At 43.6% G+C, this 25408-nt stretch overlaps 1 protein-coding gene across 6 annotated transcripts in view; it reads left to right on the top strand.

Annotated features, from left to right (window-relative positions):
* Positions 1-25408, top strand: part of Syn (synapsin) — a 122550-nt gene that overhangs the window by 46112 nt on the left and 51030 nt on the right. For all 6 annotated transcript variants that reach the window (XM_045756244.2, XM_045756240.2, XM_069307537.1 and 3 more), the window contains exons 4-5: positions 16769-16846; positions 24333-24411. In XM_045756244.2, the coding sequence (XP_045612200.2) occupies positions 16794-16846; positions 24333-24411 (132 nt within the window). In that variant the 5' untranslated portion in view covers positions 16769-16793. The remainder of the gene's footprint in view (positions 1-16768; positions 16847-24332; positions 24412-25408) is intronic.

Raw genomic sequence — 25408 nt, 5'->3', positions numbered from 1 at the left:
TGTTGTGGTTGTTGGTGTGTGTGTTGTGGTTGTTGGTGTGTGTGTGTTTATTGTGGTTGTTGGGGTGTGTGTTTGTTGTAGTTGTTGTGGTTGTTGGTGTGTTTGTTGTGGTTGTTGTGTTTGTTGTGGTTGTTGGTGTGTGTGTTGTGGTTGTTGGTGTGTTTGTTGTGGTTGTTGGTGTGTGTGTTGTGGTTGTTGGTGTGTGTGTTGTGGTTGTTGGTGTGTGTGTTGTGGTTGTTGGTGTGTTTGTTGTGGTTGTTGGTGTGTTTGTTGTGGTTGTTGGTGTGTTTGTTGTGGTTGTTGGTGTGTTTGTTGTGGTTGTTGGTGTGTGTGTTGTGGTTGTTGGTGTGTTTGTTGTGGTTGTTGGTGTGTTTGTTGTGGTTGTTGGTGTGTTTGTTGTGGTTGTTGGTGTGTTTGTTGTGGTTGTTGGTGTGTTTGTTGTGGTTGTTGGTGTGTGTGTTGTGGTTGTTGGTGTGTTTGTTGTGGTTGTTGGTGTGTGTGTTGTGGTTGTTGGTGTGTTTGTTGTGGTTGTTGGTGTGTTTGTTGTGGTTGTTGGTGTGTTTGTTGTGGTTGTTAGTGTGTTTGTTGTGGTTGTTGGTGTGTTTGTTGTGGTTGTTGGTGTGTGTTTGTTGTGGTTGTTGGTGTGTGTTTGTTGTGGTTGTTGGTGTGTTTGTTGTGGTTGTTGGTGTGTGTTTGTTGTGGTTGTTGGTGTGTGTTTGTTGTGGTTGTTGGTGTGTGTTTGTTGTGGTTGTTGGTGTGTGTTTGTTGTGGTTGTTGGTGTGTGTTTGTGTGGTTGTTGGTGTGTGTTTGTTGTGGTTGTTGGTGTGTGTTTGTTGTGGTTGTTGGTGTGTGTTTGTTGTGGTTGTTGGTGTGTGTTTGTTGTGGTTGTTGGTGTGTGTTTGTTGTGGTTGTTGGTGTGTGTTTGTTGTGGTTGTTGGTGTGTGTTTGTTGTGGTTGTTGGTGTGTTTGTTGTGGTTGTTGGTGTGTGTGTTGTGGTTGTTGGGTGTTTGTTGTGGTTGTTGTGTGTTTGTTGTGGTTGTTGGTGTGTGTGTTGTGGTTGTTGGTGTGTTTGTTGTGGTTGTTGGTGTGTGTGTTGTGGTTGTTGGTGTGTGTGTTGTGGTTGTTGGTGTGTGTGTTGTGGTTGTTAGTGTGTGTTGTGGTTGTTGGTGTGTGTTTGTTGTGGTTGTTGGTGTGTGTTTGTTGTGGTTGGTGTGTGTTTGTTGTGGTTGTTGGTGTGTGTTTGTTGTGGTTGTTGGTGTGTTTGTTGTGGTTGTTGGTTTGTGTGTTGTGGTTGTTAGTGTGTGTTGTGGTTGTTGGTGTGTGTTTGTTGTGGTTGTTGGTGTGTGTTTGTTGTGGTTGTTGGTGTGTTTGTTGTGGTTGTTGGTGTGTGTGTTGTGGTTGTTGTGGTTGTTGGTGTGTGTGTTGTGGTTGTTAGTGTGTGTGTTGTGGTTGTTGTGGTTGTTGGTGTGTGTGTTGTGGTTGTTAGTGTGTGTGTTGTGGTTGTTGGTGTGTGTTTGTTGTGGTTGTTGGTGTGTGTTGTGGTTGTTGTGGTTGTTGGTGTGTGTGTTGTAGTTGTTGGTGTGTTTGTTGTGGTTGTTGGTGTGTGTGTTTGTTGTGGTTGTTGGTGTGTTTGTTTGTTGTGGTTGTTGGTGTGTGTGTGTGTGTGTTGTAGTTGTTGGTGTGTTTGTTGTGGTTGTTGGTGTGTGTTTGTTGTGGTTGTTGGTGTGTGTGTTTGTTATGGTTGTTGGTGTGTGTTTGTTGTGGTTGTTGGTGTGTGTTTGTTGTGGTTGTTGGTGTGTGTGTTTGTTATGGTTGTTGGTGTGTGTTTGTTGTGGTTGTTGTGTGTGTTTGTTGTGGTTGTTGGTGTGTGTTTGTTGTGGTTGTTGGTGTGTTTGTTGTGGTTGTTAGTGTGTGTGTTGTGGTTGTTGGTGTGTTTGTTGTGGTTGTTAGTGTGTTTGTTGTGGTTGTTGGTGTGTGTGTTGTGGTTGTTGGTGTGTTTGTTGTGGTTGTTAGTGTGTGTGTTGTGGTTGTTAGTGTGTGTGTTGTGGTTGTTGGTGTGTTTGTTGTGGTTGTTGGTGTGTTTGTTGTGGTTGTTGGTGTGTGTTGTGGTTGTTGGTGTGTGTTTGTTGTGGTTGTTGGTGTGTTTGTTGTGGTTGTTGGTGTGTGTGTTGTGGTTGTTGGTGTGTGTGTGTTGTGGTTGTTGGTGTGTTTGTTGTGGTTGTTGGTGTGTGTTTGTTGTGGTTGTTGGTGTGTGTGTTGTGGTTGTTGGTGTGTGTTGTGGTTGTTGGTGTGTGTTGTTGGTGTGTGTTTGTTGTGGTTGTTGGTGTGTGTGTTGTGGTTGTTGGTGTGTGTTGTGGTTGTTGGTGTGTGTTTGTTGTGGTTGTTGGTGTGTGTTGTGGTTGTTGGTGTGTGTTTGTTGTGGTTGTTGGTGTGTGTGTTGTGGTTGTTGGTGTGTGTTGTAGTTGTTGGTGTGTTTGTTGTGGTTGTTGGTGTGTGTGTTGTGGTTGTTGGTGTGTGTGTTGTGGTTGTTGGTGTGTGTGTTGTGGTTGTTGGTGTGTGTTGTAGTTGTTGGTGTGTTTGTTGTGGTTGTTGGTGTGTGTGTTGTGGTTGTTGGTGTGTGTGTTGTGGTTGTTGGTGTGTGTGTTGTGGTTGTTGGTGTGTGTGTTGTGGTTGTTGGTGTGTGTGTTGTGGTTGTTGGTGTGTGTGTTGTGGTTGTTGGTGTGTGTGTTGTGGTTGTTGGTGTGTGTGTTGTGGTTGTTGGTGTGTTTGTTGTGGTTGTTGGTGTGTTTGTTGTGGTTGTTGGTGTGTGTTTGTTGTGGTTGTTGGTGTGTGTTTGTTGTGGTTGTTGGTGTGTTTGTTGTGGTTGTTGGTGTGTGTTTGTTGTGGTTGTTGGTGTGTGTTTGTTGTGGTTGTTGGTGTGTGTTTGTTGTGGTTGTTGGTGTGTGTTTGTTGTGGTTGTTGGTGTGTGTTTGTTGTGGTTGTTGGTGTGTGTTTGTTGTGGTTGTTGGTGTGTGTTTGTTGTGGTTGTTGGTGTGTGTTTGTTGTGGTTGTTGGTGTGTGTTTGTTGTGGTTGTTGGTGTGTGTTTGTTGTGGTTGTTGGTGTGTGTTTGTTGTGGTTGTTGGTGTGTGTTTGTTGTGGTTGTTGGTGTGTTTGTTGTGGTTGTTGGTGTGTGTGTTGTGGTTGTTGGTGTGTTTGTTGTGGTTGTTGTGTGTTTGTTGTGGTTGTTGGTGTGTGTGTTGTGGTTGTTGGTGTGTTTGTTGTGGTTGTTGGTGTGTGTGTTGTGGTTGTTGGTGTGTGTGTTGTGGTTGTTGGTGTGTGTGTTGTGGTTGTTAGTGTGTGTTGTGGTTGTTGGTGTGTGTTTGTTGTGGTTGTTGGTGTGTGTTTGTTGTGGTTGGTGTGTGTTTGTTGTGGTTGTTGGTGTGTGTTTGTTGTGGTTGTTGGTGTGTTTGTTGTGGTTGTTGGTGTGTGTGTTGTGGTTGTTAGTGTGTGTTGTGGTTGTTGGTGTGTGTTTGTTGTGGTTGTTGGTGTGTGTTTGTTGTGGTTGTTGGTGTGTTTGTTGTGGTTGTTGGTGTGTGTGTTGTGGTTGTTGTGGTTGTTGGTGTGTGTGTTGTGGTTGTTAGTGTGTGTGTTGTGGTTGTTGTGGTTGTTGGTGTGTGTGTTGTGGTTGTTAGTGTGTGTGTTGTGGTTGTTGGTGTGTGTTTGTTGTGGTTGTTGGTGTGTGTTGTGGTTGTTGTGGTTGTTGGTGTGTGTGTTGTAGTTGTTGGTGTGTTTGTTGTGGTTGTTGGTGTGTGTGTTTGTTGTGGTTGTTGGTGTGTTTGTTTGTTGTGGTTGTTGGTGTGTGTGTGTGTGTGTTGTAGTTGTTGGTGTGTTTGTTGTGGTTGTTGGTGTGTGTTTGTTGTGGTTGTTGGTGTGTGTGTTTGTTATGGTTGTTGGTGTGTGTTTGTTGTGGTTGTTGGTGTGTGTTTGTTGTGGTTGTTGGTGTGTGTGTTTGTTATGGTTGTTGGTGTGTGTTTGTTGTGGTTGTTGGTGTGTGTTTGTTGTGGTTGTTGGTGTGTGTTTGTTGTGGTTGTTGGTGTGTTTGTTGTGGTTGTTAGTGTGTGTGTTGTGGTTGTTGGTGTGTTTGTTGTGGTTGTTAGTGTGTTTGTTGTGGTTGTTGGTGTGTGTGTTGTGGTTGTTGGTGTGTTTGTTGTGGTTGTTAGTGTGTGTGTTGTGGTTGTTAGTGTGTGTGTTGTGGTTGTTGGTGTGTTTGTTGTGGTTGTTGGTGTGTTTGTTGTGGTTGTTGGTGTGTGTTGTGGTTGTTGGTGTGTGTTTGTTGTGGTTGTTGGTGTGTTTGTTGTGGTTGTTGGTGTGTGTGTTGTGGTTGTTGGTGTGTGTGTGTTGTGGTTGTTGGTGTGTTTGTTGTGGTTGTTGGTGTGTGTTTGTTGTGGTTGTTGGTGTGTGTGTTGTGGTTGTTGGTGTGTGTTGTGGTTGTTGGTGTGTGTTTGTTGGTGTGTGTTTGTTGTGGTTGTTGGTGTGTGTGTTGTGGTTGTTGGTGTGTGTTGTGGTTGTTGGTGTGTGTTTGTTGTGGTTGTTGGTGTGTGTTGTGGTTGTTGGTGTGTGTTTGTTGTGGTTGTTGGTGTGTGTGTTGTGGTTGTTGGTGTGTGTTGTAGTTGTTGGTGTGTTTGTTGTGGTTGTTGGTGTGTGTGTTGTGGTTGTTGGTGTGTGTGTTGTGGTTGTTGGTGTGTGTGTTGTGGTTGTTGGTGTGTGTTGTAGTTGTTGGTGTGTTTGTTGTGGTTGTTGGTGTGTGTGTTGTGGTTGTTGGTGTGTGTGTTGTGGTTGTTGGTGTGTGTGTTGTGGTTGTTGGTGTGTGTGTTGTGGTTGTTGGTGTGTGTGTTGTGGTTGTTGGTGTGTGTGTTGTGGTTGTTGGTGTGTGTGTTGTGGTTGTTGGTGTGTGTGTTGTGGTTGTTGGTGTGTGTGTTGTGGTTGTTGGTGTGTGTGTTGTGGTTGTTGGTGTGTGAACTATTGCATGTGCTTGTATGTTAATTTCTTTGTATATATATTTTCGTATGTGTGTGGCAGTATATATGTAGGTTATTATATATATTGTTACGGTAAAATCACTAAGAGCAGATGTAATGCTACGAACATATTAACAAAAAATAGTAAAAACAAATTAAAATAAAACTGCTATGTTGACTTCTTCACGGTGTAATAATTGCAGGATTATCATAATGGAAAAATTTAAATGCTTTAATAAGAAAAATTAAATTAGACAAATAACAAGACTGAAAATAATGCCTTAAAAACTTGACTTACTTACAGGGTGCAAAACAATCAAAATAAAACAATCAAACAGAGTATTTAACGTTACATTAGAGAACACGAAATAAAATGGTGCTTGAAAATACTGTATGCCGCTTCGCGTAGATCTACCACCACTCAAGGTAGTACGAGACTAGGTCTCGCAGGAAGAGCACGAGAGAGTATTCTGCCAGTGGTGGTGATATATATATATATATATATATATATATATATATATATATATATATATATATATATATATATATATATATATATATATATATATATATATATATGTCGTACCTAGTAGCCAGAACGCACTTCTCAGCCTACTATGCAAGGCCCGATTTGCCTAATAAGCCAAGTTTTCATGAATTAATTGTTTTTCGACTACCTAACCTACCTAACCTAACCTAACTTTTTCGGCTACATAACCTAACCTAACCTATAAAGATTGGTTAGGTTAGGTTAGGTAGGGTTGGTTAGGTTCGACCATATATCTACGTTAATTTTAAATCCAATAAAAAAAATTGACCTCATACATAATGAAATGGGTAGCTTTATCATTTCATAAGAAAAAAATTTGAGAAAATATATTAATTCTTGAAAACTTGGCTTATTAGGCAAATCGAGCCTTGCATAGTAGGCTGAGAAGTGCGTTCTGGCTACTAGGTACGACATATAGATATATATATATATATATATATATATATATATATATATATATATATATATATATATATATATATATATATATATATATATATATATATATATATATATATATATATATATATGCATTTACGAACGTATGTATGTTTGTGTTCAAGGATATATGGTGGCTGAGTGTACACCCAGGGATAAATGCACATGATATGTACGTGTATATGTACACATTGCCACTGTTGAACTTGTGTGTACAACGCTGGGTGTACATGGTTACGAAAGATGATGTGTGTAACGGGGTGATGAGTGTGACGGGATGGTGAGTGAGACGGGATGGTGAGTGTGACGGGGATGGTGAGTGTGACGGAGCCCCCCTCCCCAGCCCAAGCCCCCCATAATGTGTACGGGGGGCGCCCTCCCCCACCCACACACAGACCCCAGACTAAACAGCCCCAGCAAGGAACCACATAGCCCGCGAGCTTGCCGCAGGCAGCATAAATTCCGTTGTGTTTGTCGAGGTAAAGGAGACTCCAGAGAGCTTATTGGTTCAGCGCCGCGCTCCCACGGCTGTCTTCACTTTGTGAATGTTTACGTTTATATATTAAAAGCGTTTCCAAATGGTCTATGGGTCTAGGGCAGTTCTTGCGAGGAGGACGTCCTCGTTAAGGTGTTCAGCCTTGAAGGAGGACATTAGTGAGAGAGAGAGAGAGAGAGAGAGAGAGAGAGAGAGAGAGAGAGAGAGAGAGAGAGAGAGAGAGAGAGAGAGAGAGAGAGAGAGAGAGAGAGAGAGAGAGAGAGGAGTCATTGAATTATTGTCTTTTGTGCTAAGATTTATTGGGTTTTGAAGAAGTCATTTTACATTACGTGTACAAAACAGTACAGGTGTGGTGGTTTATGTACTTATGTGTTAGTGGTGATGGTGGTAGTGGTGGTGGTGATGGTGGTGGTGTATTTAGTAGTGATGATGACAGTGTAGGTGTAGCTAGTGGTGGTGGTAGTGGTTATGGTGTATTTATTGGTGACGATAGTTATAGGAACGTAGTTAACTCAAGTGGTGGTGGTGTAGTGGGGATGATAGTGTTATCACTGCAACTCACCCCAGAGATCCATCACGGTAACTCATCACACAATTCATACCAATGACGTATCAAAACTCACCACACTACTAACTCATCATATTAAGCCATCAAAGTAACTCATCCCAGTGAATCTCATACTAAATCATCATCCTGGCCGATCACGGGGACTCATATCATCCTGGCCGATCACGGGAACTCATCATCCTGGCCGATCACGGGGACTCATCATCCTGACCTAGCAAATTCCCCGAGCATGGAACTGACTGATTGCAGAGGTTGTCGGAGCAATTAGTGATTTCTTAAACAAGCGCCAATTAGCTTAATTGAAGAAGGCAGAAAATAATGAGAACATGAACCTACTGGAATACAGAACGCTGTGACCCCCATTCCTGACCCTAGTATACGTGACCCCCAGTATACGTGACCCCAGTATACGTGACCCCAGTATATCTGACCCCAGTACTCTTGCCTAAGGGCTCTCTCTCTCCCTGTAACATCAATGGTTAGTGTAGTAACAACATTTGAGTTGGAGTAATACACAGTTTCGTGTTAATTAGGATATATAACATATCCCGTGGTCCTCACTTTATCCTGATTGGTCAGTAGCAGCTACTGGCCTGCTGCTGTAGCTGCTCCTGGCCTGCTGCTGTAGCTGCTCCTGGCCTGCTGCTGTAGCTGCTCCTGGCCTGCGCATGCTGCTGTAGCTGCTCCTGGCCTGCGCATGCTGCTGTAGCAGCTCCTGGAGCTTATAATGTGAGAGTCAAATGCTCCCTGGTCCCTCTTCCTCTTGTATTGTGCTCAGTTAAGAGTCTGAAGGAGCCAGGCATCACACGGTCACCTAGGTGTTCCTGGTCCACTTTGGCTAGCCCTCAGTACCCGGTGTGTCATTGTGTTCCTCGCATGTGGCTGTGGGGGTCATCTAGGTCCGGTACTTGAAGGGGTTACTCGGGTACTGTCTCGCTTACTCGTCCTAGGAGCAAGCAGTTGTTACTGGAACACCTGCTCCGTCCTCTGGCGTGTGTGTGTGTGACCGAGTGAGTTATGGCGTGTATGTGGGTGTGTCTATGTAAGGTGCATTGTGTGTGTGTGCGTGTATGACTGAGGTGTGCGTGTGTGCGCGTGTGTGTGAACACGCTAGGTGGCTGTGATGGCGGAGGTGGACCCATAGAGAGAAGTGCTGGGTGTGGCTGGGGTCCGACCGTGCTACTGAGGACCTCACTCACCAGGGTTCGACCTGAGAGAGAGAGAGACAACAAGTGAGAGACTTTCCCTCACTTGCAGAAAGCCTCAAGCTGATATTCTCCTGCTTAAAATATCTACGCTTACCTCCACGCACCGAAGATAGTGTGTTGCTTTCCTGCACGAGAGAGAGATAGCTTTGCTTCTGGGGTGTGTCCTCACCTTTGTGTTCCTCTACTGAGGTGCTCTGAGGTGCTGGTCAAGCACTCCTGGGCATCCTAGGAGCTCACCTACTCACCTAGCACGGAGGCCTTGCTACCCTCCACGTGTGTGTGTGTGTGTGTGTCTGTGTGTGTGTGTGTGTGTGTGTGTGTGTGTGTGTGTGTGTGTGTGTGTGTGTGGATATTCCAGACAGTAAAACAAGACATTATCACTGTGCAGGCGCCGTCTTATAGCACGAGTTTGAATGCAAAAGTTCCCCAGGAGGCGTAAAGTGGGTGATGACCGTGATCAAGAAGGCTATAGTGGGAGGCAGGGAATACATGACAGGATGGAAACAAAGAAAACAACTGAACAATTGAGCACAGCGAACTTTGTTAACAATGCACATGTGTGTGAGAGGAGGAGAGCCAGACATAGCTATGGTACAAGTACATGGTACCAAGAGTTTAACAGACTAAGTGCAAGTGTATTGTGTATACAGTCCCCATACATGACTGGTGGAGTGTGGTGGTGGTGTGGATGACTGCTGGAGTGTGGTGGTGGTGGTGTGGATGACTGCTGGAGTGTGGTGGTGGTGTGGATGACTGCTGGAGTGTGGTGGTGGTGTGGATGACTGCTGGAGTGTGGTGGTGGTGGTGTGGATGACTGCTGGAGTGTGGTGGTGGTGTGGATGACTGCTGGAGTGTGGTGGTGGTGGTGTGGATGACTGCTGGAGTGTGGTGGTGGTGTGGATGACTGCTGGAGTGTGGTGGTGGTGGTGTGGATGACTGCTGGAGTGTGGTGGTGGTGGTGTGGATGACTGCTGGAGTGTGGTGGTGGTGGTGTGGATGACTGCTGGAGTGTGGTGGTGGTGTGGATGACTGCTGGAGTGTGGTGGTGGTGGTGTGGATGACTGCTGGAGTGTGGTGGTGGTGGTGTGGATGACTGCTGGAGTGTGGTGGTGGTGTGGATGACTGCTGGAGTGTGGTGGTGGTGGTGTGGATGACTGCTGGAGTGTGGTGGTGGTGGTGTGGATGACTGCTGGAGTGTGGTGGTGGTGGTGTGGATGACTGCTGGAGTGTGGTGGTGGTGGTGTGGATGACTGCTGGAGTGTGGTGGTGGTGGTGTGGATGACTGCTGGAGTGTGGTGGTGGTGGAAGTTTATCCAAGAAAAAATATTGTGACTGGACATATAAAATTTTTAATATTTTATTTTTTATATTGAACCATTATATGGAGTCTTTCACCTTTTGTTTATATAATGACACCATAACTACCCTCAGGTATAATGACACCATAACTACCCTCAGGTATAATGACACCATAACTACCCTCAGGTATAATGACACCATAACTACCCTCAGGTATAATGACACCATAACTACCCTCAGGTATAATGACACCATAACTACCCTCAGGTATAATGACACCATAACTACCCCTCAGGTATAATGACACCATAACTACCCTCAGGTATAATGACACCATAACTACCCTTAGGTATAATGACACCATAACTACCCTCAGGTATAATGACACCATAACTACCCTCAGGTATAATGACACCATAACTACCCTCAGGTATAATGACACCATAACTACCCTCAGGTATAATGACACCATAACTACCCTCAGGTATAATGACACCATAACTACCCTCAGGTATAATGACACCATAACTACCCTCAGGTATAATGACACCATAACTACCCTCAGGTATAATGACACCATAACTACCCCTCAGGTATAATGACACCATAACTACCCTCAGGTATAATGACACCATAACTACCCTCAGGTATAATGACACCATAACTACCCCTCAGGTATAATGACACCATAACTACCCTCAGGTATAATGACACCATAACTACCCTCAGGTATAATGACACCATAACTACCCTCAGGTATAATGACACCATAACTACCCTCAGGTATAATGACACCATAACTACCCTCAGGTATAATGACACCATAACTACCCTCAGGTATAATGACACCATAACTACCCTCAGGTATAATGACACCATAACTACCCTCAGGTATAATGACACCATAACTACCCTCAGGTATAATGACACCATAACTACCCTCAGGTATAATGACACCATAACTACCCTCAGGTATAATGACACCATAACTACCCTCAGGTATAATGACACCATAACTACCCTCAGGTATAATGACACCATAACTACCCTCAGGTATAATGACACCATAACTACCCTCAGGTATAATGACACCATAACTACCCTCAGGTATAATGACACCATAACTACCCTCAGGTATAATGACACCATAACTACCCTCAGGTATAATGACACCATAACTACCCTCAGGTATAATGACACCATAACTACCCTCAGGTATAATGACACCATAACTACCCTCAGGTATAATGACACCATAACTACCCTCAGGTATAATGACACCATAACTACCCTCAGGTATAATGACACCATAACTACCCTCAGGTATAATGACACCATAACTACCCTCAGGTATAATGACACCATAACTACCCTCAGGTATAATGACACCATAACTACCCCTCAGGTATAATGACACCATAACTACCCTCAGGTATAATGACACCATAACTACCCTCAGGTATAATGACACCATAACTACCCCTCAGGTATAATGACACCATAACTACCCTCAGGTATAATGACACCATAACTACCCTCAGGTATAATGACACCATAACTACCCCTCAGGTATAATGACACCATAACTACCCTCAGGTATAATGACACCATAACTACCCTCAGGTATAATGACACCATAACTACCCCTCAGGTATAATGACACCATAACTACCCCCAGGTATAATGACACCATAACTACCCCTCAGGTATAATGACACCATAACTACCCTCAGGTATAATGACACCATAACTACCCCTCAGGTATAATGACACCATAACTACCCCTCAGGTATAATGACACCATAACTACCCCTCAGGTATAATGACACCATAACTACCCCTCAGGTATAATGACACCATAACTACCCCTCAGGTATAATGACACCATAACTACCCCTCAGGTATAATGACACCATAACTACCCTCAGGTATAATGACACCATAACTACCCCTCAGGTATAATGACACCATAACTACCCTCAGGTATAATGACACCATAACTACCCCTCAGGTATAATGACACCATAACTACCCCTCAGGTATAATGACACCATAACTACCCCTCAGGTATAATGACACCATAACTACCCTCAGGTATAATGACACCATAACTACCCCTCAGATATAATGACACCATAACTACCCTCAGGTATAATGACACCATAACTACCCCTCAGGTATAATGACACCATAACTACCCCTCAGATATAATGACACCATAACTACCCCTCAGGTATAATGACACCATAACTACCCCTCAGGTATAATGACACCATAACTACCCCTCAGATATAATGACACCATAACTACCCCTCAGGTATAATGACACCATAACTACCCTCAGGTATAATGACACCATAACTACTCTCAGGTATAATGACACCATAACTACCCCTCAGATATAATGACACCATAGTCCCCTTTCAGGTATAATGACACCATAGTCACCCTCAGGTATAATGACACCATAGTCCCCCCTCAGGTATAATGACACCATAGTCACCCTCAGGTATAATGACACCATAGTCACCCTCAGGTATAATGACACCATAACTACCCTCAGGTATAATGACACTATAACTACCCTCAGGTATAATGACACCATAATCACCCTCAGGTATAATGACACCATCGTCACCCTCAGGTATAATGACACCATAGTCACCCTCAGGTATAATGACACCATAGTCATCCTCAGGTATAATGACACCATAGTCATCCTCAGGTATAATGACACCATAACTACCCTCAGGTATAATGACACCATAATCACCATCAGGTATAATGACACCATAATCACCCTCAGGTATAATGACACCATAACTACCCTCAGGTATAATGACACCATAACTACCCTCAGGTATAATGACACAATAACCACCCTCAGGTATAATGACACAATAACTACAATCAGGTATAATGACACCATAACTACCCTCAGGTAGTTATACCCTCAGGTATAATGACACCATAATCACCCTCAGGTATAATGAAACCTTATAGTCACCCTTAGGTAAAATGACACCATAGTCTCCCTCAGATATAATTACACCTTAGTCACCCTCAGGTATAATGACACCATAGTCACCCTCAGGTATAATGACACCATAGTCTTCCTCAGGTATAATGACACCATAGTCACCCTCAGGTATAATGACACCATAGTCACCCTCAGGTATAATGACACCATAGTCTTCCTCAGGTATAATGACACCATAGTCACCCTCAGGTATAATGACACCATAGTCACCCTTATGTATAATGACACCATAGTCACCCTCAGGTATAATGACACCATAGTCACCCTCAGGTATAATGACACCATAGTCACCCTCAGGTATAATGTCACCATATTCACCCTCAGGTATAATGACACCATAGTCCCCCTCAGGTATAATGACACCATAGTCACCCTCAGGTATAATGACACCATAGTCACCCTCAGGTATAATGACACCATAGTCACCCTCAGGTATAATGACACCATAGTCACCCTCAGGTATAATGACACCATAGTCACCCTCAGGTATAATGACACCATAGTCACCCTTAGGTATAATGACACCATTGTCACCCTCAGGTATAATGTCACCATATTCACCCTCAGGTATAATGACACCATAGTCACCCTCAGGTATAATGACACCATAGTCCCCCTCAGGTATAATGACACCATAGTCCCCCTCAGGTATAATGACACCGTAGCCACCCTCAGGTATAATGACACCGTAGCCACCCTCAAGTATAATGACACCATAATCACCCTCAGGTATAAATAGGAAGAAGTGTGAAAAACACAGTAGTAGTCATGATCAGGGTTCGAACCTATGTTCAGGGTACTCCCAAGCACCCGCCCTAGACCACTTCGCCACCACATGGTCAAAAGCATTGTAACCTGTGATTCGACTGAATCCTCTAGGGTCTGTGGGGCGTCCACTGAAGCCTAGAAGGTAGAATTCCTTGACCGCAAGTCTGAGTCTATGGGGGACATGTGTGAAAGTCTCATTAGGCTTCAGTGGCGTAGTGGTCTAAGACTTTAGCTTAGGAGTACCCAGAACATAGGTTCGAATCCTGCTCATGACTCCTTCTGATTTTCTTTGTAAGTATACAGGTGTGCATGTGTAGCCAGGTATAGACTAGCAAGTGTAGGTGTAGCCAGGTATAGACTAGCAGGTGTAGGTGTAGCCAGGTATAGACTAGCAGGTGTAGGTGTAGCCAGGTATAGACTAGCAGGTGTAGGTGTAGCCAGGTATAGACTAGCAGGTGTAGGTGTAGTCAGGTATACATAAACAGGTGTAAGAATGACGATCAGGTGCCTACCTGATAGTGCTTAAGTTAGGTCGTTACGGTTGAGTTTTAGTTCATGGGCTCCGAACACTGGAGTTTGGATGTCAATCTGTGCTATATTATAGAGCCATACCGGCATGGGGTATAGCTCTCGGGCCCCACCTCTTTTTTACTAGAGTATTTGTTATAATTTTTCTCGTAATTTGTCCATGACTTATTTCACCTGTTCTGCAGTTCATTCCCCAAGTGTTCATTCCCCAAGTGTTCATCCCCAGGTGTTCATTCCCCAAGTGTTCACTCCCACAATATTCATTCCTTAAGCGTTATATCCCTGTAACTCATCTGGATCAGTATTTTCTACGTTAGGACTATGTCTCCCCTGGTTCTTCTCATAGTGATTCCAAGTTCCGTGCCAGTATTCATTAAACATTTATGCAAGCCCTTATGTACGAAACCTTTCCATCTTTCCTCAATCGTGGCGGCTTTGTTTACGTATATGACACAGTTGACGAACTACGAAGCTTCGAAGCATTTTCTTAAATAAAAGTTAATTTTATATTGTAGCACATTGTGCACATTTAAGCAGAGGTTAGGTTAGGTTGGCTGTTATTTGTATTTGTGTAGAGTGTTTGATTATTCATTAACAGGGATTTGGGCTGGTGTATGGAGTCCCTTTTGGTCTGTGTTCATGAGTACACGTCTCTCTAACTGATGACCTTCGAACCTTTCATGAGCAAAGTTTCGCTAACAACCTCTGTTCGAACCTTTCTCGAGTAGTGCTTCGCTAACGACCTCTGTTCGAATTTTTCATGAGCAGTGCTTCGCTAACGACCTCCGTTCGAACCTTTCACGAGCAGTGCTTCGTTAACGACCTCCGTTCGAACCTTTCTCAAGCAGTGCTTCGCTAACGACCTCCGTTCGAACCTTTCACGAGCAGTGCTTCGTTAACAACCTCCGTTCGAACCTTTCTCGAGCAGTGCTTCGTTAACAACCACGATTCGAACCTATGCCTAGACATGCATAGTATACTAATATAATAAAAATATGCATTTGTGTGTGAGAAAATAGTTTTTTTGGAGCAAACAGCATGAATGCATCTTTTGGGGGTCTGAGACCGAGGACGGGAGTCTACAAGAGGCTTCGAAACTCAATAAATTGTCTAATAAATGTGAAACAAATGGGCCTGTATTATCGAGGGAAGATGCAGAGGTTTCGTAATTGGTAGCGTAAGGACATGATGATTCCTGGCGCTAGTGACATGTATATAGCCAGGTGTGCGTGACCTTACAGGTGACACCGTGACACCTGTGTAGCCTCTGTAGGTTTAGCCGTGACAGGTGTTTATATGGTGGGTGTACACCATAGGTGTACCGTCGGTGTACCCCAGGTGTACTGGTGTACCCCAGGTGTACTGGCGTACCCCAGGTGTACTGGTGTACCCCAGGTGTACTGGTGTACCCCAGGTGTACTAGTGTACCATAGGTGTATCGTGGGTGTACCGTTGGTGTACTGGTGTACCACAGGTGTGTCGTGGGTGTACCACACGTGTGCGACTTGTGTTCTACTAGTGTACCATAAGGGTACCGCTGGAGTACTGTAGATATACCACAAGAGTACCGTAGATGTACCACAGATGTACCACAGGTGTAGCACAAGTAAACGCCTTGTGTACCACAGGAGTACCATAAGTGTACCGCGGGAGCAACAGACGTGTACCGTTAAGTGAGCAACTCATGGATTTAATAAAAGTTGTTCTAGTGCAATCAAAATTTATTGACGTTTTATATGTAAAAAAAAGGCTGCAACTGATCCAAGTTTCAGTACTGCAGCCTAAATAGAAAGGGAGATTTAATTAATTTTTATTTCGACGAATTTTACACATTTTCAAGTCCTTATAACAACCACAAGTTTCAAATTAAATCATTTCTATGACACTTTTCTGACACATTAACATATAATAAAGGATCTGTAGAAAGGGATTTTGCAAAACATCTTTAGTTTTCCTAATGCAAATAGTCAAAGTTCCCCCCAAAAATTATGCAAATATATCATGTTTATTGCTATTATAAAATCAATAAATGAACTTAGGGAAAAACGCTGGCCCCAGATTTTAGAGACATAAACTTTACATATAAGGTGTAAGTTTCATGTAAATTGAATAACAAATGATAGAGTTATAAGAACATTTATGTTACTTGAAAATAATTAAGAAAAAATTAATTCTAAGGTGCTGCCATCTGTGGCTGAGGTTGACATCAACCAATTTCCTCCAAAATTGGCACCCTTACAGATAGGCTTACGTGCAGTCTGGTGTATAAATTTCATGCAAATCGTCCGATAAACAAATAAAAAAAATAAAATTGAACAAGAAAATCATTTTTTAACTTTTTCTTTAATAAAACTAATTATAATTTTTTCAATATATGCTATTGTGATAGCTGAGAGTCATAGACATGATTTGAGTTGACACTTGTGTTTGATAATCGTTTTTGACCATTTTGGAAAATTTTTGACACAATTCAATATTTTTTTCTCCCTTCTTATTTATGCTACGATGCTGAGACTTGGGCCAGATGAACCAAATTTTATACACAACTAGTCAAAAAAGTTTGATTGAATTCGAACCAGTTTTCATTTATCGCATTTTTCCATGAGAACGCTCCTTAAGGCACTGTTACTGATAGATACAGTCGTTAAAGGTGTGTACCCTTGTACCGTAGATGTACCGTAGTTGTACCGTAGTACCCTACACTATGCCAGAAGGCAACCCTCATCCATGTGTACCCTATAGTGTAGCTATAAAAGGTGTAGCCCACTCGAGTGTACCGCCGGTGTACCGCCGGTGTACCGCAGGTGTACCGTAGGTGTACCGTAGGGTGAAGGAGGGGACTGGAACTAAGAGAGCCTGTGTACCTCCTCCTCAGCGTGCAGACCTCGTCCACCTCCGCGATGGAGGTCCTTGCTGGCAGCCCCTTGACGGAGCCTCGCTTCAGAAGGAACAGGTGACGTTCTCTCACTTCCAGGAGAGAGAGAGAGAGAGAGAGAGAGAGAGAGAGAGAGAGAGAGAGAGAGAGAGAGAGAGAGAGAGAGAGAGAGAGAGAGAGAGAGAGAGACTAGGGGAAGAAAATCCAGGAATGAATGACTTAAGGGAACACGCGAACATCAAAGAAAATTGAGTGCATAATCAACTGAGGTTGAGTGTGGTGGAGGCTGGGCGGGGAGGCAGGTGTGGGGGGCATGTGTGGGGGCATGTGTGGGGGGCAGGTGTGGGGGCAGGTGTGGGGGCAGGTGTGGGGGCAGGTGTGGGGGCAGGTGTGGGGGCAGGTGTGGGGGCAGGTGTGGGGGCAGGTGTGGGGGCAACCAATATACTGCTAGTTAACATTTCCAGTCAACTTGTTCCGTCAGTTGACTGGTAATACACCCACAACACCTACACCCACACAACACATTAATCCACACAACACTTCTGTGGGTGTATGTCGAGTGTGAGTGTGTGGGGTGTGTGGGTGTGGGGTGTGTGGGTGTGGGGTGTGTGGGTGTGGGGTGTGTGGGTGTGTGGGTGTGGGGTGTGTGGGTGTGGGGTGTGTGGGTGTGGGGTGTGAGAGTATGTGGGGTGTGTGAGTGTGTGGGGTGTTTTGGGTGTGAGTGTGGGGGTGGGGGGGGGTGTGTTGGGTGTGTGTGTGTGGGGGGGGGGGGGGTGTGGGGTGTGAGTGTGTGAGTATGGGGTGTATCCAAATTAAGGGCAAAACGGAATTTTTGATATGTAGCCCATTCCTCCTCCCTACATCTCCCATACACACACACACACACACACACACACACACACACACACACACACACACACACACACATTTGTTAGACCAGTCTATTTAACACAAGGGGCACACGCACTAGGGGACACCGGTGGAAACTGAGTGCCCAAATGAGCCACAGAGATGTTAGAAAGAACTTTTTTTTAGAGTCAGAGTGGTTGACAAATGGAATGCATTAGGAAGTGATGTGGTGGAGGCTGACTCCATACACAGTTTCAAGTGTAGATATGATAGAGCCCAATTGGCTCAGGAACCTGTACACCAGTTGATTGACGGTTGAGAGGCGGGACCAAAAAGCCAAAGCTCAACCCCCGAAAGAACAGGTAATGAAATTGAGGATAGGGGCAGACAGATTCACTACAAACGACAAGGAAGTGTGCGAGGAACTGAATAAGAATTTCCAAGAGGTTTTCACATTACAGCAAGGAGAAGTTCCAGAGATAAGAGAGGGAATAGTTAGCCAGGAACCGCTAGAAAAGTTTAAGATTAATCTGTGGAGATGTAAAGAAGCTCTTGCTATAGTTGGATGTGACAAAGGTTATAAGCCCAGATGGAATTTCCCCTTGGATACTAAAGGAAGGAGCAGAAGTACTGTACCTGCCACTCTCCATAGTGTATGGTATGACAACAGATGAACTGCCAAAAATGTCGAAGACGGCTAATGTAGTCCTGATATACAAAAAGGGGGATAGACAGGAGGCACTGAACTACAGGCCAGTGTCCCTAATTTGCATACCATGCAAGCTGATGGAGAAGATTGTGCGAAAAAAGCTAGTGGAACATCTAGAGCGAAAGAACTTTGTAACACAGCACCAACGTGGGTTCAGGAATGGCAAGTCCTGCCTCACAGGATTAATTGAATTCTACGACCAGGCAAGAAAGAGAGGGTGGGCAGACTGCATATTCTTGGATTGCCAGAAAGCCTTTGACACAGTACCACAGACGAGGCTAGTAGTGCAAAAGCTGGAGATGCAGCCAGGAGTGAAAGGGAAGGTACTCCATTGGATAAGGAAGTACCTAAACAACAGAAAACAGCGAGTCACTGTGAAGGGTGAGGTCTCAGATTGGCGAGGCGTCACCAGTGGAGTCCCGCAGGGTTCAGTCCTTGGACCTATACTGTTTCTGATATATGTATATGATCTCCCAGAGGGAATAGAATCGTTCCTCTCATTGTTTGCTGATGATGCAATAATTATGAGGAGGATTAAAACAGAGGAAGATAGTAGGAGGCTACAAGATGACCTAGACAGACTGAGTGAATGCTCCAACAAATGGCTACTAAAGTTCAACCCGTGTAAACGTTAAGGTAATGAAACTATTCAGTGGAAACAGGAGGCCAGACACAGAATACAGAATGGAATGGGAGATGAAGTACTTCATGAAACGGACAGAGAGAAAGAACTAGATGTTGATATCACACCAAATCTGCTTCCTGAAGCCCACATAAAAAGAATTACATCTGCGGCATACGCAAGGCTGGCTAACATCAGAACAGGCTTCAGGAACCTCGGTAAGGAATCATTCAGAACCTTGTACACCGCATATGTGAGAAAAATCCTGTTGGAATATGCGGCCCCAGCATGGAGCCCGTACCTTGTCAAGCACAAGATGTAGCTGGAAAAAGTTCAGAGGTATGCCACTAAGCTAGAACAAGAACTAAGAGGCATGAGTTACGAGGAAAGGCTGCGGGAAATGCACCTCACGATACTGGAAGACAGTAGAGTAAGGGGAGACATTATCACTACTTACAAAATTCTCAGCGGAATTGACAAAATGTAGATATGATAGAGCCCATTAGGCTCAGGAATCTGTACACCAGTTGACTGACAGTTGAGAGGCGAGACCAAAGAGCCAGAGCTCAACCCCAACAATCACAACTAGGTGAGTACACACACACACACACAGAGGCTGAGTGGCCAGCGCTCGGGAGTCGTAGTCCTCACGGTTCGGGTTCGATTCCCGGCGGAAGCGGAAACAAATGGGCAGAGTTTCTTTCACCCTGATGCTTCTGCTTACCTAGCAGTAAATAGGTACCGTAGAGTTAAACAACTGCTACGGAATGCTTCCTGGGTGTGTGTGTGTGTATTAGATATATATATATATATATATATATATATATATATATATATATATATATATATATATATATATATATATATATATATATATATATAACTGAAAACTCACACCCCAGAAGTGACTCGAACCCATACTCCCAGGAGCCACGCAACTGGTATGTACAAGACGCCTTAATCCACTTGACCATCACGACCGGACATAATGAGGTGATAGCCGAGGCTATTTGAACCACCCCACCTCCGGCACTCGGATAGTAATCTTGGGCATAGCATTTTACCAAATCACCTCATTCTTTGGGGCACACGTGAGGAACACAAAGTGAGGAACATTTGTGTTCCTCACGTGTGCCCCAAAGAATGAGGTGATTTGGTAAAATGCTATGCCCAAGATTACTATCCGAGTGCCGGCGGTGGGGTGGTTCAAATAGCCTCGGCTATCACCTCATTATGTCCGGTCGTGATGGTCAAGTGGATTAAGGCGTCTTGTACATACCAGTTGCGTGGCTCCTGGGAGTATGGGTTCGAGTCACTTCTGGGGTGTGAGTTTTCAGTTGCATATTGTCCTGGGGACCATTCAGGCTTGTTCGCATATATATATATATATATATATATATATATATATGTAATAGATATAATAAAGGGAAAATAGCTGGTTAGAAAGGCGGGGTCCAAGAGCTAATAACTCGATTCTGCAGACACAAATAGTAAATACACACACACACACAAACATTCAAACACACACAGCTCATCCATAGTCCTCCCTCCCAACCAGCAGTACTTGCCAATTGTAGAGTACCACTCTACGTGTATAGTACCACTCCACGTGTAGTATACCACTCTACGGGTAGAGTACCACTCCACGTGTAGAGTACCACTCCACGTGTAGAGTACCACTCCACGTGTAGTATACCACTCTACGGGTAGAGTACCACTCCACATGTAGAGTACCACTCCATGTGTAGAGAATGTTGCATCTAAATAGATTACTCATGCACTGAAAGGTGATGAATCGAGCTCTGTAAAGTCGATGATTCATGCTTCGTGAAGTCGATGATTCATGCTTTGTCAAGTCGATGCCTCATGCTTCGTAAAGCTAATGATTCATGCTTTGTAAAGTCGATGATTCATGCTTCATGAAGTCGATGACTCATGCTTCGTGAAGTCGATGATTCATGCTTTGTGAAGTCGATGACTCATGCTGCGTGATGTCAATGACTCACGCTTTGTAAAGTTGACGATTCGTGCTTCGTGAAGTCAATGATTCGTGCTTAGTAAAGTCGACGACTCGTGCTTCGTGAAGTCGACGACTTGTGCTTCGCGAAGTCAATGACTCGTGCTTCGCGAAGTCGATGACTTGTGCTTCGTGAAGTCGATGACTCGTGCTTCGTGAAGTCAATGACTCGTGTTTCGCGAAGTTGATGACTTGTGCTTCGCGAATTCGATGACTCATGCTTCGCGAAGTCGATGACTCATGCTTCGCGAAGTTGATGACTAGTGCTTCGTAAAGTGGATGATTCGTGCTTCGTAAGTCGATGATTCATGCTTCGTAAAGTCGATGATTCGTGCTTCGTAAAGTCCATGATTCATGATTCGTAAAGTCGGTAATTCATGCTTCGTAAAGTTGATTTCTTTAAGATCAATACTTTATAAAGTTTATAAATTATAATTTTTAAATTTGATGATTCATTCATTATTATTTAGCATGACGTCCATTTGAAAATATGTGAGCCCTAATTTATAAACTTAAGAAATTATACATTCAAACTAAAGGAATCATTCAGACCTTGTACTTATCTGGTACTGGTATTGTACTTGCCTAGTAACAGCCTTGTACTTGCCTACTACCTGCCTTGTAGTTGCTTGATTCCGGTATTATTGTAGCCTCATACCAACCTTGTACTTGCATGGTACCGGTTTGGTAGTTACCTGGTACCAGCTATGTAGCTGCATGGTATAGGTCTTGTAGTTGTCAGGTACCAGCCTTGTAGTTGCTGTTATCAGCCATGTACTTGGCTGTTATCGGTCCTGAACTTACCCGTTACCAGCCTTAATTTGTACTTGCCTGGTACCGGTCTTGTATTTGTCTGGTACTCGCCTAGTTTGTACTTTATCCTAATCAGGACTAAAACCCCAAATAACAGTCTAGGGGTAGTTATGACCGGATAAGTTATGATTAGTAAAAAGTTTTGGCTAGGAAGATGTTCTGAGGCAAGCACAAGGCTAGTTAAAGTAAGTTACGTGGACCATCCCTTGTGGCATTCACTTTACAGAATTTTTCCACTTTTGATGCTCAAACATTCTTATAAGCTTGTGTTGCAACCTCTAACCTAAATTTAAATATTATTTTTTTTTAGATGATTTTATCTTGGCACTGAATACAATAACTCAGTTTTTGCTTATGCTGTTAAAAAAAAGCTTGAGTTAAGATTTTACTGCATTCAAGATCATAGTTTTAGTTTTCACATAATATGGGATTGCCTTTCAGCTTTTATAACAAATGAAAACTGAATTTTAATCTTAGCACCAAACAAGAGCTCATTTCTAGCTTTATCTACATATATGAGAGCTTACACACAATGAAATAACTAGAACATGATATATCTAGGGAAGAAAATATTGTGACTGAACAATAGGATCGAACCTGTGTCAGTGGATTCCACAAGGCCATTAGTGCATGTACCTGGGGAGTCTAGGGTTGCAGATTCGATCCCATTTTACGGCCTCAATATTTTTTGTTTACAAGACCTTATAGTTTTATATGCCGTTGCATATCAGAAATCAGTTACAGCCGTTTTTCTTCCTAGGACTTAAATGTTTTTTTTTTAGGATTAGTTAATAATTGTCTTACTCCTGATTGAGCACTGAAAATATTTTGCTTCTAAATTTTTTTTCCGCACATATTGCACGAAGAATCACAAGACGCCTAGATTCACCGATACCAATGAAACCTTTTTTCCTAGTTTTAGCTATACAAATATAGTTCTAGTTTTATCTTTAAGTAGTATAGAACTGATCTGGCGCTTCACACTTGCACGAAACTTCCCCATTATTAAACTCATAGCTAATAGTGTATCTCAGCCATTATCTTGGCTGTATGTGCATACCACAATCACGGGGGCTCTGTTTACCACCGCCACTACCAAATATATATGCACAAGAGTCGCTTTCAAGCGCTTAATTCATCCTTTTTTATGTAAAAATTTGGCAGCTAATCATTGAGTTCACAAGTTGATCTTAGCACTCAAAAGTGTTTTAAAATATTTCAATTCTGTCAAAAGATTATTTTGTAAATAAATAATAATAACAGCGATAATGATATTGTTGAAGAGAGAGAAGAGGTAACAAGATATGACTCGGCTGCAGTTTCTGCCTCATCATGCCAATTTTTGTATACAAGTTCCCTCTAAAAAAATTTATCTGGTTGATAATAATTGGTTAGTGATGTAATCCGGTTAATAATAATTGGTTGGTGACGTAATCCGGTTAATAATAATTGGCTGTAACGAATGTCAAGATTTCTATGTTTACAAAATTTATTTGACATGTTTTCGAGACATCTGTGGAAATTGGAGGTGGATCAGTGGAGCGTGGTTAATGGTGCTTGGAGCTTTTTACCCAGAAACCACTGATGGTCTCCACATTTTACGACAGTCACTGTATACACTTAAACACTGTTTATATGTTCAGTCCCCACCAGTTCCACCACCACCACTGTCATCACCACCACCACTGTCACTACCACCACCACTGTCACCACCACCACCACCACTGTCACCACCACCACCACTGTCACTACCACCACCACTGTCACCACCACCACCACTGTCACTACCACCACCACTGTCACTACCACCACCACTGTCACCACCACCACCACTGTCACTACCACCACCACTGTCACCACCACCACGACTGTCACCACCACCACCACAGTTACTACTGTACTTCTATTACCACCACTATATCATCATCATCTTCACTACAACTGTCAAAACTAGTACCATCAACCCTCTTCATCCACCACCAGTCACAATCACCACACTTAACAGTCACAAACTACGCTTCTAAGTATCTCCCTCGGCCGCCCTATACCCGTTCTCCTCCCTAAACATCACCCGCACTCTCCCGTTCACCACCACCCAGTACCTCCCCCAAGAGCACCACCACCCAGTACCTCCCCCAAGAGCACCACCACCCAGTACCTCCCCCAAGAGCACCACCACCCAGTACCTCCCCCAAGAGCACCACCACCCAGTACCTCCCCCAAGAGCACCTCCCCCCATCACCACCCAGTACCTCCCCCAAGAGCATCACCACCCAGTACCTCCCCCAAGAGCACCACCACCCAGTACCTCCCCCAAGAGCACCACCACCCAATACCTCCCCCAAGAGCACCACCACCCAATACCTCCCCCAAGAGCACCACCACCCAGTAACCTAAGAACAGCACCACCCAGTACCTCCCCCAAGAGCACCACCACCCAGTACCTCCTCCCCAAGAGCACCACCACCCAATACCTCCCCCAAGAGCACCACCACCCAGTACCTCCCCCAAGAGCACCACCGCAGCGTACCCCTCACTGCTTCTCTCACCTCAGGTTTTCCTCTGGGGACCTCTCTGCCGAGTGTGACGACGAAGAGACGGGTCTCCGTAAACAAGAAGTTATTACCCAACAGGTAAGCCACTTGAGATGCTACATACTTATAGTATTGTATGTGTACATTATCATCATAAGGCGGTTGAATGCCATGCCTTGCTTTGTTTTTTTAAATACTTATTTCCCCCATGTGTATGTTTTTGGAAGTAAAGTGGTCTTCAGGTGATGGTGTTGGGCTTAAGGCCTATTACAATACTGACCAATCAGCAAGTATACTTTACTCCTGAACATAGTCCAGGACTAAACTAAACTCAGTATGTATACACCGAAAAGCGAGATACGCGTCACTGTGTATATATATCTCTTGTCTTAAGGAACCAGCTTACCGCTAAAATCTTCCCCGGAGAAGTTGTTAAGTATATATAATAGTTATCAATGTCATCGCGGTCAGCCTCATAATGGTGACGCTGTCGTCTGTGTGTAAGCCTCATCATCTCTTAAAAATAATTCCCAGTCATCAGATCTATACAAATCATAAAACTTTATGTAAACAAATAATAAATATACGTCCAATTGAAATACAATTTAAAAAATAATATTTCATATTTTAATTACATATAACTTTCAAAAAACTGTTTTTGTAAATTAAATTAAGTACTAAACTAAAACCAATAAATACAAAATAGGGAAAGTACGACAAAAATAAATAAAGTGTTTAAAATTTTACAGCCTCATAGCTGAAGTATCAAAACACAACCAGTAAATGTATGACAAGTTCGACAGTCTTAATATAGAAGAGAGTCGGCAGTGGTCACGAGAGCAAGCGGTTGAGTAGTGATTTCATAAAATGTATCATCATGCATCTACCTCCGGGATCATAATTGCTGCAGTCTACCTTAGAGTCTGATCCACGAGCAATTTATGTTAGAATTCACTTAAAAGTCAACTGAGCAGTGTGTAAAGTGTATTATTCATAAACGTGGGGTTTGGTTGCTGGATTAGGAAGCCATTGTTGATGAGGACGGGCTGTTTGTTGATGAGGATGGGCTGTTTGTTGATGAGGACGGGTTGTTTGT

This window comes from Procambarus clarkii, chromosome 60, assembly GCF_040958095.1.
Source record: "Procambarus clarkii isolate CNS0578487 chromosome 60, FALCON_Pclarkii_2.0, whole genome shotgun sequence".
In the NCBI taxonomy this organism is placed as follows: domain Eukaryota; kingdom Metazoa; phylum Arthropoda; class Malacostraca; order Decapoda; family Cambaridae; genus Procambarus; species Procambarus clarkii.
This window is presented reverse-complemented; position numbering and strand designations above follow the sequence as displayed.